The sequence below is a fragment of the Lissotriton vulgaris genome, chromosome 7, assembly GCF_964263255.1.
Source record: "Lissotriton vulgaris chromosome 7, aLisVul1.2, whole genome shotgun sequence".
Classification (NCBI taxonomy): domain Eukaryota; kingdom Metazoa; phylum Chordata; class Amphibia; order Caudata; family Salamandridae; genus Lissotriton; species Lissotriton vulgaris.
Window position 1 is genome coordinate 859203544 of NC_141695.1, and position 16393 is coordinate 859219936.

A 16393-nucleotide genomic window follows, 5' to 3' on the forward strand; every position below is an offset into this window, starting at 1 on the left:
TCTCCATGGCAGGAGGTCGTTCCTATAAAATGGACATCTGAAGTTCTTTGTGAGCTTTTTGAGTATGAGTGAAGCATCCCTCTGCAGTCGAATATAAGTGTGATCTGTAAGCAATAGGGGTGTGGAGTCATCTGTCCCTCATTGAAACTACATATGTGCAGCCTGAAGTGCCAAGTACATTCCTACTGTATTTGTTTTTTTGTCCTAGGTCATTACGTTCTTTACCTCTAACAAGACTGCTTCCAGTCCACGTAAGATAGTTGTGTGTTTTTGTCCAATTCTTTTCACAAAACTCTGGTGTAATTAATTCATAGAAGGGCGTAGCTCACTCAACAGAATGGGGCAAGTCAGCTCTTCCGAAGTTCAGAAATACCATCTAGGTGTGCAACTTTCTCAATGAGCTTGGAGGTTGTAAAGTAGAACACTTTTGTAGTAAGTCAGGTGTCAGTCCTTTACCCTCACTGGATTATTCATATCCAAGAAAAATCACGTTAAGTTTCGCAATTTTAGTATTTTAAAGTTCATTTTGTACCTAAACTGGGTTAAGAGTGTCACTATTCTATCCATCTTATCTAAGTGTCATCATCTGTGTTGCATAAGTCATCCATGAAAGATTACACCGCTAGATCTTCTTGCAAGGTCTTAATTATTCTTGCAGGAAAGAGTCCACTGCAATTCTTGTACCTCTGGGGTAATATTATACATGTATACTAAAATCCGCCAAACAAGAAAGCTGTTGATACTTCAATTCAAACACTATATTTTGGCTAAAGAACTAGTTTGCGATCTCTAATAGCGTTTTATATTTTTTCCTAAGTTTGTCATCAGTCTAGTACTGTGAGAAGTTTGCATCACATGTGCGCATTCACATTTCTATAATGTAAAACAATTTTAAATGAATTGTCGGGCGACAACATCAGAAAAAGGGGAGTGTTTGTGGTTGAATGACAAGGCACAATTACAGCTTGATGATTTTGTAACATTAAAGGGTTTTCATGTTGTATTTAGCTTCTAACTTTAATTGGTATTGAGCCTGAATTTGGGGCTCACTACATAAGGCAATCACATGTGGAACTTATTTTTTGTCTCATTGCATTTGGATGGCATACAGTGGCTGCCCACTGCCCAGTACCAGGTCCAAACGTGCATGCCAGAAGTGGTCAGCCAGAATCTTTTTGCCCAGTCTATCCTACTAGGAAAGAGTCACCTCTAACCAGGGCAAGAGAAGTGCTTTCCCCGATTTCTGATCCTGTATCCTTTTTAGGGACACATGCAGTCCCTTGGGAAAAATCCAATTTGTTATGAGCTACCTGGAGCACATTCCATTTCTGTAGACCAGTTAAAAGGAAATCAGAACCATTGACTACATCCGTTTAGCCGGAATTGATCTTGAGTTGCCCTGGTTAAAGGATATAGGGGGACTTCAATTGCACCAGTCCTTAATTTGAGTGTCCTGTTTTGTGGAATGCACCTAAAAGTATGAAGGTCTAGTGATCACACGGTGGTGCCCCTAAACTTACAGGTCCTGAAAGAAATCAACAAGCGTTAAGATGTAGGCCCGTGTACGATTAGATCACAGGACCTCTATCAGTCTTACTGGTGAAGCAACACTCAACCAGATGTGCACATGGACAAAATTACTGTTTGATTTTTGTTGCTAGTTTAACCGGGGTTTCCTTTTGACAAATGCCATTTGGTGAGCCATGGTAAACCAGGGGCGAATTTAGGACAAGGGACTGGAAGAAATCATTTTCCAAATATCCTGTGTGCCCTTTGATTCTTTGACTGCTACAAGAAAGTGCTGGATACTGGTTCTGCGTTTATATTAATTTCTCAGTAAAAATGTGTGGCTCTTTTTGGAAAACAGAAAAGTTCCCAGGTTTACCTGTCCACTGATTGTGATCACCTGCTATTTATTTACAAAGGAGTTTAGATTTAGCACTGAGGCACACAGAAACCACCAGCATGTAAAGGTGAGGTTAACATTTGTATAACATATCTGGATGTAGCTCTGTCGCCGAAAGTGTTGGTAACTTGGAGAGCGCGAAGGACATGTTTGACTAAACTTTTATCTTTGTAAATGATTCTACATTATTTTTATAAAGACTAAATCTACCAAAACATTTGATTTTTGTTTCTATTATCAAGCCACCCTTTCACACAGTGGATATACCACCCAATCATGTTGGGCATGATTACTGCTCTATAGCGCTGTCCTTTCATAGTCAAGTTCAACTGTAAAATAAAGAGATCTTGGCACTTTTAAGTACTATCAAGACGCATAACTGATAATTCTGAAATGAGTACTGCGCCATATCCCCCATCAAAATCCCAGAACCAGGAGACAGCTTTTACCAGCGTCTACAGCTTCCTTCTTATGGGAGGATCCCGGAAATTCGTGCATTACATATGCAGACTAGGCAGTTTTCAAACTCAGGTTTATCCTTCTAGGTATCTCCAAGAACAAAAAAAACTCTTTAAGTATCAAATGTCCTCGCGTTACAACAACAACAACAACCTAAGCCCGTTCTTTGGCATCTGTGGGGGAAAAAGCAGAAAAATACAAATTTAGAACTCTAGGTATAAAAGCTTCCTTCTCATGGCAACTTCTAAAGAACATAGCAAAGTATTCATGCTAATATTGGGTAGCTCGGTTAAATGGATTACTAATGGCCAAACATACGACCTCTATCCGGGCTCATAGAGACAGGGCTTCTGAGGCTCGCTGGGTGTGTGTGACAACAAAGATATACTTCGCTCATTTAGACCACTGTATCATGCTTCGAAGATGAATTGTCTTAAAGTCCAAATTTCCTAACTTGGTAGTAGAAGAAAGTTATTATTTTACTAAAAGACACAGACACTAAAAGTTTCCAGCCCCTTCTACGTTTAGCTTGTAAAAATATTTCTGTTTCTTATTCTTTCCAACTCCTGTCGCTATCACTACCAACACTAACTGAGAAGCCTTATATCTGATGGGCTGTTATCTACCCATTGTAGTTTCTGCTTTTCCATCTATGTTAACCCCTTCAACGCTCATGAGTTACGGCTCTCGTACGCTCATGACGAGCTGAGCTCGTCATGAACCGCAGGTTTTTAAAAAAGTCCGCGCACAGCAGGAAAAACCGCTGCGCGGATGGTGTTAACTAACATGTTCTTGAGTAAAAGACAACACTTTGTTTGTAAGACCGAGTAGGTATCAGAATGGGAGATCTCGTTGGTTACCTTCGGTGGCTTTTCGTTGGCTCTTACTTGCTGGAAATCCCTGTAAAGTGTAATCCGCAATACTAATTTGACTGCTGTGAATTAAAAAGGTAAGATAAAAGACAATAATAATTGCCTTTGTTTCATTATTAAAGTCTTGACTTTCAAATGATAGCTTGTAAGTAAACATCACACTCAGAATCCTCTCTCCCCTCAGAAACTCACACCATTCAAAACAAGCATGTTGGTTTTATTTACAAATTTTGGATACTCTACATATACACAGCACAGGTGTTCAATCGGCCAAGTCAGAGCCCATGAATGATGGTGCGGTCCCTTAGCTGCTGCACATACTTCTTGGCCTGGTCAAAGCCTGTTACAGCAGGCTCCGGTGGAGGAGGGGGCCCTTCAACCAGCTTGAGGTAATAATGACAGTATACCCGGTCCATTATACCGAACATGCCCCGGCCGTGGTAGCGGATCCGCTTCAGGTATTTACCTTTATTGGCGATAGATTGATCTGTGGGAAGATGAGATTGGGAGACAGAGGAGTATCAGTCACAGATAGTAGAAACAGAAGAGAGGAACTTCAAGTGCATCAGTCAATCGAAGAACAGTTTCACAAGCAAATCCCTACAACCTTCACACTGGGGGAGGTCAGCTACCAAAAACTAAGCCTAAAAATGTCACCTCCTGGTATATAGCAGCCAACTTCAAACTAATTGTACATCACTCTGTATTTCTATCAGGCATGAATCAGGAAGGTGTAACCCCTTTCATTCCCTCTTCAAAGAAGTCCATCTTATCTGGTGTCCCAGTAGTACTAGGGAGATTCCTGCTTCCCCGTTACCGAAAGGGGTTAAGCTGCGACCGTAAACCATACGTTTATTTTATGTATGCCTTGCAATGCAGTGATCTCTGGTCAGTTTATTTACTTTGAAAGTGCTCATTTATCTCCCACTAGACTCCATCTGGGAGGCGTTGATCTCGACAACAGGAGAAAGGAGGCAAATATTCCCATGATTTTACTGTTTCGTATTATTTTGGTTACTGTCACCAAAGTAAAATGAGAACAATTATATACAAAGATATATTAGGGATAAGTGATACCAGCTAGAGAGGAGGAATAAACTATAATCAACATCAATGAACAATATGGAGCACAGATGAGCATGGTTTGTTTGCACATTAAGGGTCGTTTTCAGTACCTATACATCGCAGGTAAGCACAGTTGAAAAAGTATTTTTAATTGTCATAACGGTAGGTATATACATATATATATATATATTAAAGCCCCATTTTACCAGTGATCTCGGGGCACTCGTTGGCGGTATTCTAAACCGTTACCCCATAATTGATTGTATAAATCGTAGCAATTTTAAGTGCTTTGTTTTAAGGGCGCAGGTTGGGTAATTATGCCAGTCTTATGCCGATACACGGCAAGATCATAGTTTTGACTGGCAGTGGATGTTGGCCAATTGTGATGTTTGCATGTTCAATAGGGATCGATCCTAAACTACAACATCGCTCTCATGTACGATGAACCATTAGATAATGGCCGCCACGTTTTACCAGCGCTCTTTAACGCATTGTGATTGTATTAGAGTATAGTCCGTCTTCACTTCATTGCAGTGAAGGCGGGCACAAAAAGAGCCGCGCGCAGCGTAATGTTGACACTGAAGAAGGACTTTGTCTGAAACGCGTTTGTCTACATCACTGTTGCTGCTGGTGAAATAAATCTTTGCCACCTACTTGGAGTGCTTAAATCTTTTTCAAGAATCGAAATCGATTACTGAGCTTGCACACACACACATATATATATATATATATATATATATATAATATATATATATATATATATATCTGCAAACATGCCACTGAGATCTGGGACACCATCACCTCCCTCACCCTTGACGTCGTCCTCATCGTGACAAGGCTCACTCCGCACCCAACATCGCTACAGCCGCACCCAGCAGTTACAAGATAGCACACCGGGACCGCATTAACAAATATGGAGGTGGAATCGCCATCTTCCACAGAGAAACCATCCACTGCACCACTGCCACAGACACCCCCTCCATCATGGAACACCTGAACTTCCAACTCAAAACTGATGGCAAAACCACCATCAGTGGCACTCTTACCTACAGGTCTCCAGGACCACGCCCCAGCAGCAATGCATAAGCAGAGCCAAAAGAAACCTCTGCTCAAAAAAATCAAAATCCAGTTCCCCACCTGGCTCCTGCTTTATCCAACCTGCCTGGCCGTGAAGGAAGCTGTACAACCTATAAGGCTGTGTACTGTCTGACAAACTATCATTAGCAGTGAGAAATGTACATGCCCCAATTCATTTATTAAGAGTCCCTGAGGCTTCTCCTTAACAACATCTTCTGACTATGACAGTGATAGCACTGATGTGATTTTAAATGTGACCGGCAAGTGGAGCAGAAGCCATCTCCCACTCTAACACCGCTTCTTAAACCGCACTGTCCAACTGGATGCTTTTAGCACTCCTACCTGTTCCATAAACCCTGTCCATGCAATGCCATAGTTCATATAATTCCTCTTCCCAAACCTACAGCAGTAAGTCTCTACACAACACTTTCTTTAATTCCTATGTGATCGTCTTCCATATATAATTTAGCGACCTCTTACTTGGATCATCTGACATCTTTGCACATTACTGTAGATAGTGATACAATGGATTTATGACTGACTTCCGTAACTTGCCTTTATTCCAAGAACCTTGACATGTTGTATTGAATTCTATGAAGCCTTGAGCTTTGGCAATTAGAAATGCAGAATACCACCCGAAAGAATTTCAGTGTCTCAGGGAATAAAGACCTTACCTATGTAGAGGTTAGATTTGTACTCTACATTGTGGTTCCTCACAGCCAAGTCTTGGGCCTCTAACAGTACCTGTGGAATAAAGGACAACACGAGTAATAAGCCAAAGAGTAATAAGCCAAGGAGTAATAAGCCAAGGAGTAATGTAGGGACTATTCGACTAGGCCAGTGTGTGATTGACATAACTCCGAAAATTCAAAATGGGTGCGTTAAGCTTACATTTCACTGACAAACAAATGGAATAAATGGTTGTGAAGAGACGCACAGAGCAAACATTGTTAACAGTACACAAAGACACACATGGACTCTCAAACAGATGCACATTTTGTAGCAGCAGAAGTCTGTTGTCGGCTGAACATGATAGTTTCTTAGTGACCTGCGTAGGTGGTACTGTATTTTAACCAGTAGTCTTTTGGACGCAGCAATTGCATTGTGAGATTTCTATTGATAAATTGTCCGTCTTTTTTCAGGGGGTACCTAAAGTTCACACCTTGCAATGTATCTTTTTGATCGGAAAGGTGGACATGACACAGGGCTGCTTGGTGGCTCCAAGTCAATGGGGTTCCCCGTGATTACGTTTCTGATTATTTTTTAAATATGGTAACAAATGTAATACATTTAATTATTGGGTGGATTATTTAGTTGTCACATTCCCTGGTCGATATTTTCAACTATTAAATAACCACCGTCCGCCACTCAAATTTATTTCATATTCCACTATACTAATTCACCACTAATCCTTTTTGGGTTGCGGAGTAGCCTGCTACTCGCCGAAAAAGTGCTTCAACACCTCTTCAGGGGTAGCAATCGCTATATAAATGTAATTATAATACAATACAATACAATACAATACAATGGGACTAAGATGAGTAAGGGATTGCCAACACTTGGAGAAAGTTACAGGACGAATTGAATGATTCAGGCAGAAAATTCAAGTATAAATTGCTGTAGTGGGATTGGGGACGCTGCTCAAACACGTACAAACAGTTTTAGTGGAAGTGGAATGTGCAAGTCAGTGACACTTGTAAACAGAAGTGGGAGTGTTAAGTGCAAAGCAGTACGGACATATGTGAACTGCTGTTGTGAAACTGGATATAGAAGGCAGACCAGTTACTGATGAACAGCTGTAGAGGGACTGGTGTGTGCACAGTGGTGCAAACACTTGAGACCAGCTGCAGTGAGCCTGGGATTTGCACAGCAGTGCAATCACTTAACAGCTGTGTGGGCTGGTACTGGGAGCCTCAGCACAAGCTAATGTACCACTTCCTTCCCAATCCAGCAAGTGTGGGGTTTGTGTCACACACCCATGTCGTGATGGGAAAGGATTGTGCCTCTACGCAAGAGGTTCTCAATCGGATTTCAAATCTGGAGCCTATATTTACGGATTAATATACCAAAGTGGTAAAAGCTCAAACAGCCACAGTACCATCACTAACAGAACAGTACAAATACTAATGATAAACACGCTGTAAGGTCAACAATGCCGACAAATAGCGTAGTAATCACAGGAAGAAGAATGCTGCTGGAATCCCCTCTGCCTCCATTTTTACCCTCGTCACTCGCCCAAGGGCTCTGACAAAGGCTTGTCAGGCTTAAGGCTCATGTCCACTGACTGCTTACCAACATGTGGTTCCAACCGACCACGAAAGGAACATTATCAGTTAATATGGTTGAAGCTATTTTTTAAGACACACATCAATACTTACTCTGATGTTTCATACATAAGCACATAATCTCAAAGAACTATAAAATCATACTTTTCACAGATCAAATTATCAACACAAAAAAATTTAAAAGGGCAGAATTCAGACAGAACTGAAGACCAGTATAAGATCCAGAGTGATTTCAATTGTCTGTTAGCGAAACTACCTTTGATGCATATTTTTTCAATTTCAAGACAATTTTTGCAAAAACATGGAACTAGAACAGGATCTCCATTTTCTCGAAGTACGCCATTCTTATACGTTGATAACTTTGAGAGGCATTATGTTCTTTGTGAAGCAACGCCATCCATCACCCAGGTGAGACTGTGGTGTCCCTACATAGTTGCCAAGGCAATGAAAAGGAGCTACTACACTATATTAAGTGGATTAACACCTGTGACAATAATCTAAAGTTATGTATGTGTCATGATAGACTATGCCAATTCTTGATATTCCATAACGAACATTGAAAATAGACTGTATGCTAACTTATTTGCAAGCCCCCTGACAGAAAGTAATTGCTTCATTTTGATATGGCCCATATTGCCAAGCTTTTACAACTTGTGTAGAACTCTTCATTTTTTAAGTAATACGATAAACATGTGGTAGGTTTACAGATACAATTATTAGCAAGGGACTACCCAAGACATGTAATAACAGTAGCATGAAATAGGGTAAAATGTTATGACAGTGAAGCGCTTTTGATTCAAAAAGACATTAAAAAAAGGATGCTAAACTAATTGGTTTTGTAAAATTATGGAACCTGGTGTGACTAGCTGTAGCCAATTTATGAAGATGCCACTGGGCGATTTCAAATGTTAGTAGTAAAGACATTCTGGAATTACCATTAACTGCTTACAAAAGAAAAAGAATCCTAATAGACTATTTGGAGCATTTAAGTCTCCCAACAAAACCAAACACTGATAAAATCACTGAAAGTTGGGATATACACAAAATTGAAGGACATTTTCGCTGTGGGAACTACATGTTATGTAGGTTTACTAGTAACACAGCCAAAATATGCATCAATGGGACTCATGTTACTCAATCAGTGAACATGAATTGCATTCAAAAGATGATGTATATGTTATACATTGCCCACTTGGGCTGCCATAGATAGGACAAACTACCAGGCCACTTGCATGCATAATTATTGAACGAAGATGAAACATCAAAAATACAATATAGACAGCACCTCTTGTAAGAGAGACACTGTTACAAAACAACATTTTAAGAGTATTTACAACTGTGGATAGTTTATAAAGTGAAAGCAGATAAAATAACATGATTTGACTAAAAGAATGGTTTTAAAGTAAACCTGCTGGATTTTTGGAATCAATATTGTAAACGTCAGTCTTAATGAGGAGGTGGCCTGATGAAAAGTTATTCATGAGACAAAAAACCTATGGCTCATGTCTTGACTCTATTGGGCTAACTGCTCTAATTAAGTGGTCTACAGTCATACATATAGCAGTCAGATTAAATTTAGTATAAGAATCCTAATATTCGTGGTAAATGGTCAAAAGTGACCTTGATGTCATGGAAAAACGATCATAAAACATTATATAACAGGCAACATTAACAGGTAGTTATTATCCTGGTCACAAGAACATTTAATCACTCAACATGATAATCAGTAGAAGATTAAACCTTACATAGTATAACACAAGACATGGTATTATGGGCTCAGAAGAAGTTTACAGATTTTCGAGTATATGAAGTCCAAGTAAAGCCAATGCCATACTGCTGAATAACACTTCATTTTAATATTTGACGGCAGGTGGAGTAGCAGTCTTTTCAATATTTAAAACACTAGATATTAAAATGCTTTCATATTCCTTTGTAGTCAATTAGACATTATGAACCTATCAAACTTGTGTTCACATTGGAATAAATAAAGAAGCAGGGGAGCTCTTATGGTCCTTTCTAGAGGAGCGCTGGTTTAAATTGAGCTGATCCGTGTTCCAAGCGGCAAATAAGAAAATAGGACTTACAAGCCTCCCCAATACATCATTTTCAGGTAAAGACAGGAGAGTATGGTCCTGGCTTGACAACAAAAGGCTGCATTTATCAAAGTTATGAAAAACGTAGGATAGAATTATAAAGAGTTACCGCAATGGAATGAACGATCGCAGACATGCTGACAGCTCGGGCCTCAATCGCTGAAAGAATGACTCCCATGGAAGCTAAAATCCGCACACTTGAATTGAGAGTAAAAGATGCCGAAAATCGCACCTGCCGTAACAATATAAAAGTGGTGAGACTGCCAGAGAGGACTGAAGGCACCAACATGGTGAAATACCTAGAAAAATGGCTGAAGGAGGAGGTCACCATGGAGGGACTATCGGCCTTGAAAGTACTCACCGTGTTCCATCTAAACTGCCACTTTCAGGAAGCACCCATTCCGATTGGTGGCCTGCCTATTGTACTTCAAAGACGTGGACCACATTCTGATGCAGGCACGACACAGAGGATAGCTGCAGGTTGAAAATTCAATTGTGAGAATTTTCCCATACTTTTCAAAGAAAGCACAAAAATGGAGAGCTTCCTTCCTGGATGTGACTAGGAGGTGTGGGACTGGCTTGATCAGCAGCCGAGACCCACTGGCAGCCTATGAGAGAGGTGGCAGCATAGATACTGCTCACTGAGAGAAATCAGAGCGTAGTTCTGCTGCTCCTTCGTAAGCTGAGGTACTGTTGGAGCTAAGACAGACGATGGAGGTGGTGGTGCAGCTATGCAGCGGCGGGCACAACACCCCGATGCCTGATATGGAGAGTGTCACAAGGGATTTGGATTCTGACTACAGCTCTGGGGTGCCTCGAGTGTTTGGATGCCAAAAGTCACCCCGGGAACAGCAGACAAAATCATATAACTTTCGGAGTACCACGATGGGAGAGCGAAACAGAAGCAGGAAAAATCGATGCACTGAAGAGATGAGAGAAGTATGCACCGGACCTTCCCTAGAGCTGGGGGTCACTGATTATAACCCCCTCACTGGATGGAGAGGTCGCTGTAGGTGCGGAACGCTTGACTCGCCCCTATCAGATATCTGTGGGAATCCACCCGTACTTTGTTGTTTGTCTACTTAGTTTGGATGGGGGTAATTACTTGCTTCTCTTGGGGAGTTGAGGTATTTATTTTTTAGGAAAATGTAGGAGATCCTCGAGCTGCACTGGCATACTTGAACGTCTACCCCATACAGGGGAGGAGATGGGGGAGTGGGAAGGAACCGGGGTACCGAGCACAAGCTCTAACATGTGATTTGTTTAGTCCATGGCTGCCCCCGATCTAAAATTGCCTTTCTCAGAATAATCGAGTGATGCACATATTGCCCAAGCGCTATAAGGTGCTTTCTTACCTGAACAGGAGAGGCTTCCAAATAGCATTGTTGCAGGAAACACACCTGACCGAACAGGAGGGTAGAGCGCTTCAGCACCTTTGGAGGGGCCAAGTTTATTACATCACATACTCTTCCTATGCGAGAGGGGTCCTGGTTTGGATCAGGGCAGGAGTCCCATTTCAGTGTCTTGGCACTCTGGTAGACCCAGTGGGCAGATACATAGTTCTTTGGGGGCAGCTGGAGGGTCGGGACCTTACTATTGTGAACAATTACGCCCCAAACATAGATCAGAGCTCCTTCTTGGATTGTTTGTCGAGACAGTTAGCGCCACATCTGACTGGATCGACCATGCTGGGAGGCGACTTTAATTGCGTCGCGAATACACAGCTTGACAGGTCACACCCCCACTGAGGGACTCCCAAACCAACCACACGGCCACATCATTTCCACAATGGAAGCAGCACCGATGGCTCATCGATTCCTGGAGACAGAAGCACCCACACAAACCAGAATACTTCTTGTTCTCTGGCCTGCACGAGGTGCATGTCAGACTTGATACCTTTCTTTGCAATCCAGAAGCCCACAGATCGGTGCACTCTGTGGAGTACCTATCACGCACAATATCCAATCACAACCCCGTGTTCTTGTGTCTTCAGTGGGCTCCTCAGCACCCCTCCGTACCCACTTAGGGATTGAAACCCAAATCCCTAGAAGACCAGGTATTTCACAAAACGATTTGGACCAAACTGATCCAGTACTTTGCTGATAATGAAGGCACGGCATCCTCGCCCCAAGTTGTAGTAGTCATATGCAATTGCTCTGTAGCAGAGCCCAAGGGGTTCCGGCATACCATACAGGGGGAGATTAAGTCAGCGGAGGCCCGACTAAAAAACCTTGAAATGCAAAAACTGGGGCACCCTGAACTGCAACCTGACCTCTTGGAGGCCAAGGAAGCCCAAACAGAGGCTTAGGTGCTTCAATTTTAGACAGTATATGGACAGAAGGCACAATGATGGGGACAAGTCAGGATCTCGATTGGCCTGGCTGGCAAATCAGACTAAACAGGGAACTCCTATAATGGCACTGGAGACGGTGGGAGAGAACGCAATATACTCCCAGGATGAGATTAATGCCCACTTTGCTCATTACTACATGACCCCCTGTAAAAGTGCCATACTGCATGACTCCGCTGAGCTCCGGGCCCATCGCGGAGGCTTAAATATACAAAGCTTAGAGGAGATAGAAGCAGAGGAACTCTGAAGGGAAATAACACCGCAGGAGATAAAATGTGCCATCAGAACCATGGCCAGGAACAAACCTCCTGGAACAGATAGCTTCCTGGTGGAATTTTATGCTGCCTGCTTGGAAAGACTAACGCCTAAATTAGTGGATCTCCATGAAGCAGCTAAGGAAATTGGGCGCTTGCCAACTACCACCTGCAAAGCATTCATATAACTCATTGTGAAACCTGGGAAATTGGCAATGGATCAAACAGTGTATAGACCGCTATCAATGCTAAACATAGATTATAAAATATTCAGTCAGATACTGGCGACTAGGCTCCTGCCATACATGACTAAATTGACACACACTGACCAGGCAGGATTCATACCGGGGAGCAACACAGCTACTGTTGCGTGCTTATCTAGGTTCCTGATCGATACTGTGACCTTATGCCCCTATTCGGCTATAAATCCATTTATTCCCTATATTGGCATAACCGTTCAAGTGCGATTTTCTGAAAAGTCATCTCTGGCCTCACACGAACAGAGCCACATTCCAGCATGACTCTCTGCTACTTCCTTTGCGACCAATTAGTGCAATGACAGAGCAGCAGTCACTATCTGATATTCCTAGATAACACTCCGAGTTCTTCAACAAGATAAAAACTTAGCAAACCTGGAAATCCCCGCTTGCTATGTTTTGATTAGTAATGGAACTCTAATGAGCAACTGATAACTGTCACTTCCTAGTGACATCTTTAATTGACGTCTTATGTCCAGCAAACTTGCGTCAAACCCGGCACCTGTCAGGTATAAATATTACCAACGTTGCCTTAAGCAATGTGAGTTTGTTGCCTGTTGCTGATGCCAGCTGCCTGCATGACCCTGTGTTGGTAAATCTAGCACTCTGTCGCTGCAGCCTGCTATCCTGTGGTGGTGAAGCTGCTGATTACCATTATCGCCGCTACAGCGCGAACTATGGTGCAGTACGCTTAAGGAGCTGAAACAGTCGTCCTCTGCGAAGACATCCAGCAGATTCCAGCTGCCCGCGGACGCTGTCACCCCTCCTTCCTCGACGCGCTGAAGAGAAGCCGCTGCATTTCTCGTGCAGAGAAATCCAGTCCCGGCGCTTCCGGTCTACCCTCGCGGGTGACTGGGATATCGAGAGAGACCCCTGAAGGAGATACCAATCCTCCATCATTCTATTCAGAGGTATGGTGTTGACTAAACCCTTAGACGAGAATTCTTGAAACAAACCTTGGCAAAACCAACTTAACTTAAAGCTACTTACTTACTCCCCTTTCACGTGTTAGGCTTAGGTCAGGCACACTGGGGTAGGCGTAGTTAGAAGCACCAGTTGAGTATGTTAGCCTAATGTATATATGACTGTATATATGTTTTATTACTTTTAAACCATTGTATGGCTAAGAAACCATATCAATGCTTTTACAGTTCTATTTCGCAATACTTATCTTACTGTACGTACTTTTTATAATAACAATTATTGCAATTGTGGCAATACATTTCTCTTGTACGAGAAGAAAGACTGTTCAATAAATGTTAACCTTTATTGATACACGCCCGTCTCTCTATTCTCTACATCTCGTGAAAGTAAACTGCACTAGACTGACTGAGTGAAATCTATGTCTATTGTTTCACACGACCCTAGAGATTGACTCTTGATCTGAGGAGCAAAGTTGTCATGTTGCACGGTTGTTGGAAAACTGAATCCCTTCTTGTCTGTGCCAAGGAAGCTGATCACTTCCTATGCAGAGAAGAAAGTTTCCAGTGACCTCTGAGCTAGTTGGTAACACAACCCAATTAAGTTTAGCATAGTCAGTGGAGGCCTGGAATATAAGCAGTTCCACGTCGATACTACTGTTTATGTTATTCCAATGCGCAGGGCCTAGTGGGAAACTAGGAACTACACTACATGGCGCCCTAACGTTTGGTAAGGCGATAAACTAACGCAAGACTTGTAGAGTAACTCAGTCGTGCATATTTCACACCCCTTTCTCCCGTAAATACTCCAATAGACGTCTGGAGTGGGTGAAAGGTTAAAATCCGCCCGACCTTAGTAGGAAGAGATTCCTATGTAAAGCTCTGGTTTATTCAACGTTGAAGGATACAGTGTTCCAAAATATTGTGCATCTAATCTTTGTCTCCTTGGAGACCTACTCTGCAAAAACTGCATTTATACAATGTCAGTAGAAAACAACGGCACCTCTGGGGCCGCAGCAGATGCGACTCAGCAAGACCCGACCCGGGTGCTATTATCATCCCGGTCCAGTTAAGAAGATCTATAACTTTAAAACTTATAGAACACGGACTGACACCTCAAGGTGGTACAGTAATTTTCGTGATAGAGGCTCACGAGTATCGGCAGACAGAGGTATTCTATTCATGGATAAACTTTCCAGCGGTAAACGCTACAACACAAGAGTTTCACTATTACAAAATAGAGAAACCTCCGGAAGAGTACGCTCCTTTCGAGGAGATTGAAATTCCTCTTAAATTTCAAGAGCACCTGCTCTGGTTTAATGGCGCCCTAAAACACACTGATCACATAACTAGGCTCGGTCCACTAGGTAGACCAGGAGCCACGTGGCCGGTTCTAGCCAGCTACACACCACATCCTGACATTGCAAAAATGTCAAAAGAAGATCTCTTATTTAACATAGGAGAATTAACAAAGGCTTATAGAGAGTTAGTAAAATTATTTATTAAAAATAATTTAAACACTCCTAAAAAGAGCTGGGATGGAAATAAACAATCCACTCCAAAGGAAAAAGTTTTCCAGTCCAGAGGAAGGTCTCCTCGACGGAGGGAAAGAACTCCGACTCGAGAACGCCAGTCTCCCCAACGGGAGCCCTCTGAGAAAAGATATAACCTTAGAAATAGGGATAATCTAAAAAAACCTGATAGATATCAAAGTATTGATACACGTCCCTCTCGATCTCTTCCACAGAATTCGGAAAGAAGAGGACGGTCAGACCCAGGAGAGCACACCAAGTCCAAAGACAAGGAGCCTGCTCAAAATAAGAAATCTCAATTTCAGAGAAAGAAGGTAGCCAGTATTAGAGTAATCAACCATGCCGAGAATACTGAGGACACAGTTGAAAAACGGGGAGTGGGCATTGACAATGTTGGACAGTGCAGCAGAAATCAGTATAGCGCGCAAGATCTTGATGAGTCATCTGGAGACAGTGGACACGAATGAATTCATTCAGGTTGAAACTGCCGACGCCAGACTTAGCGAGCCCCATAAAATATACGAAATAACATTGCGTATAGAGGGTGATAAGACTAGGAAAATTAAGGGTCTATTTTGGGATAAGCTCTCAAAAGGCTATGATATTCTGTTAGCTGAAAAAGATTGGCCCCCAGAGTTTGTCAGGGAGTGCCCACGTGGCGAAGAAGTGATTATGCCTGCCTTCTCGAATCACATACCGATTCATAAAAAATACACATATGCAAGGAAATGGGCAGTAGCCCAGGCACCTGCATTATATGAAAATCATGTAGGATGGGATGAGGATTCACCGCCTCACAAAATCCAACTAAAAAGTGAACCAACTGCCCAACGGCAGTATCCCATAAAGCAAGAAGCTAAAAAACAGGTCAGGGAGATCTTAGATCAACTTGAGTACCAGGGGGTGATTGAAACATGCACCTCTCAAATGAACAATCCTTTGTTTCCTGTCTCCAAGCCAGACAATTCATATCGTCTAGTTTTGGACTACAGACATCCTAATACATGTTGCAAAACCTTTGCAGTACAAAACTCGCATAGTGCAGCCCTAATGAATAATATAGTTAGGAAAAAATATAAAACGACATTAGACATTTCTAATGGTTTCTTTTGTCAAAACATTGCACCAGAAAGCAGATATTTGACCGCTTTCTCCGCATTTGGGTCGCAGAAAAAATTCTGTCGACTCCCACAGGGGTTCAAGAACAGCCCAGGACTATTCTCAGCTAGGGTAACAGAGTTACTACAAATCTATGATGATGAAGCATTGTCTTACGTAGATGATATTTATCTCACAGACGACGACTTGGATACTCACTTGAAA

General features: G+C 42.2%; 1 protein-coding gene across 2 annotated transcripts in view; it reads right to left on the reverse strand.

The window, feature by feature from the left end:
* Positions 1-3433: 3433 nt before the first annotated feature.
* Positions 3434-16393, reverse strand: part of MRPL22 (mitochondrial ribosomal protein L22) — a 106601-nt gene continuing 93641 nt past the window's right edge. For both annotated transcript variants that reach the window (XM_086931241.1, XM_086931242.1), the window contains exons 6-7: positions 6054-6123; positions 3434-3724 (exon numbers count right to left, since the gene is read on the reverse strand). In XM_086931241.1, coding sequence (XP_086787367.1) covers positions 3513-3724; positions 6054-6123 — 282 coding nt within the window. In that variant the 3' untranslated portion in view covers positions 3434-3512. The remainder of the gene's footprint in view (positions 3725-6053; positions 6124-16393) is intronic.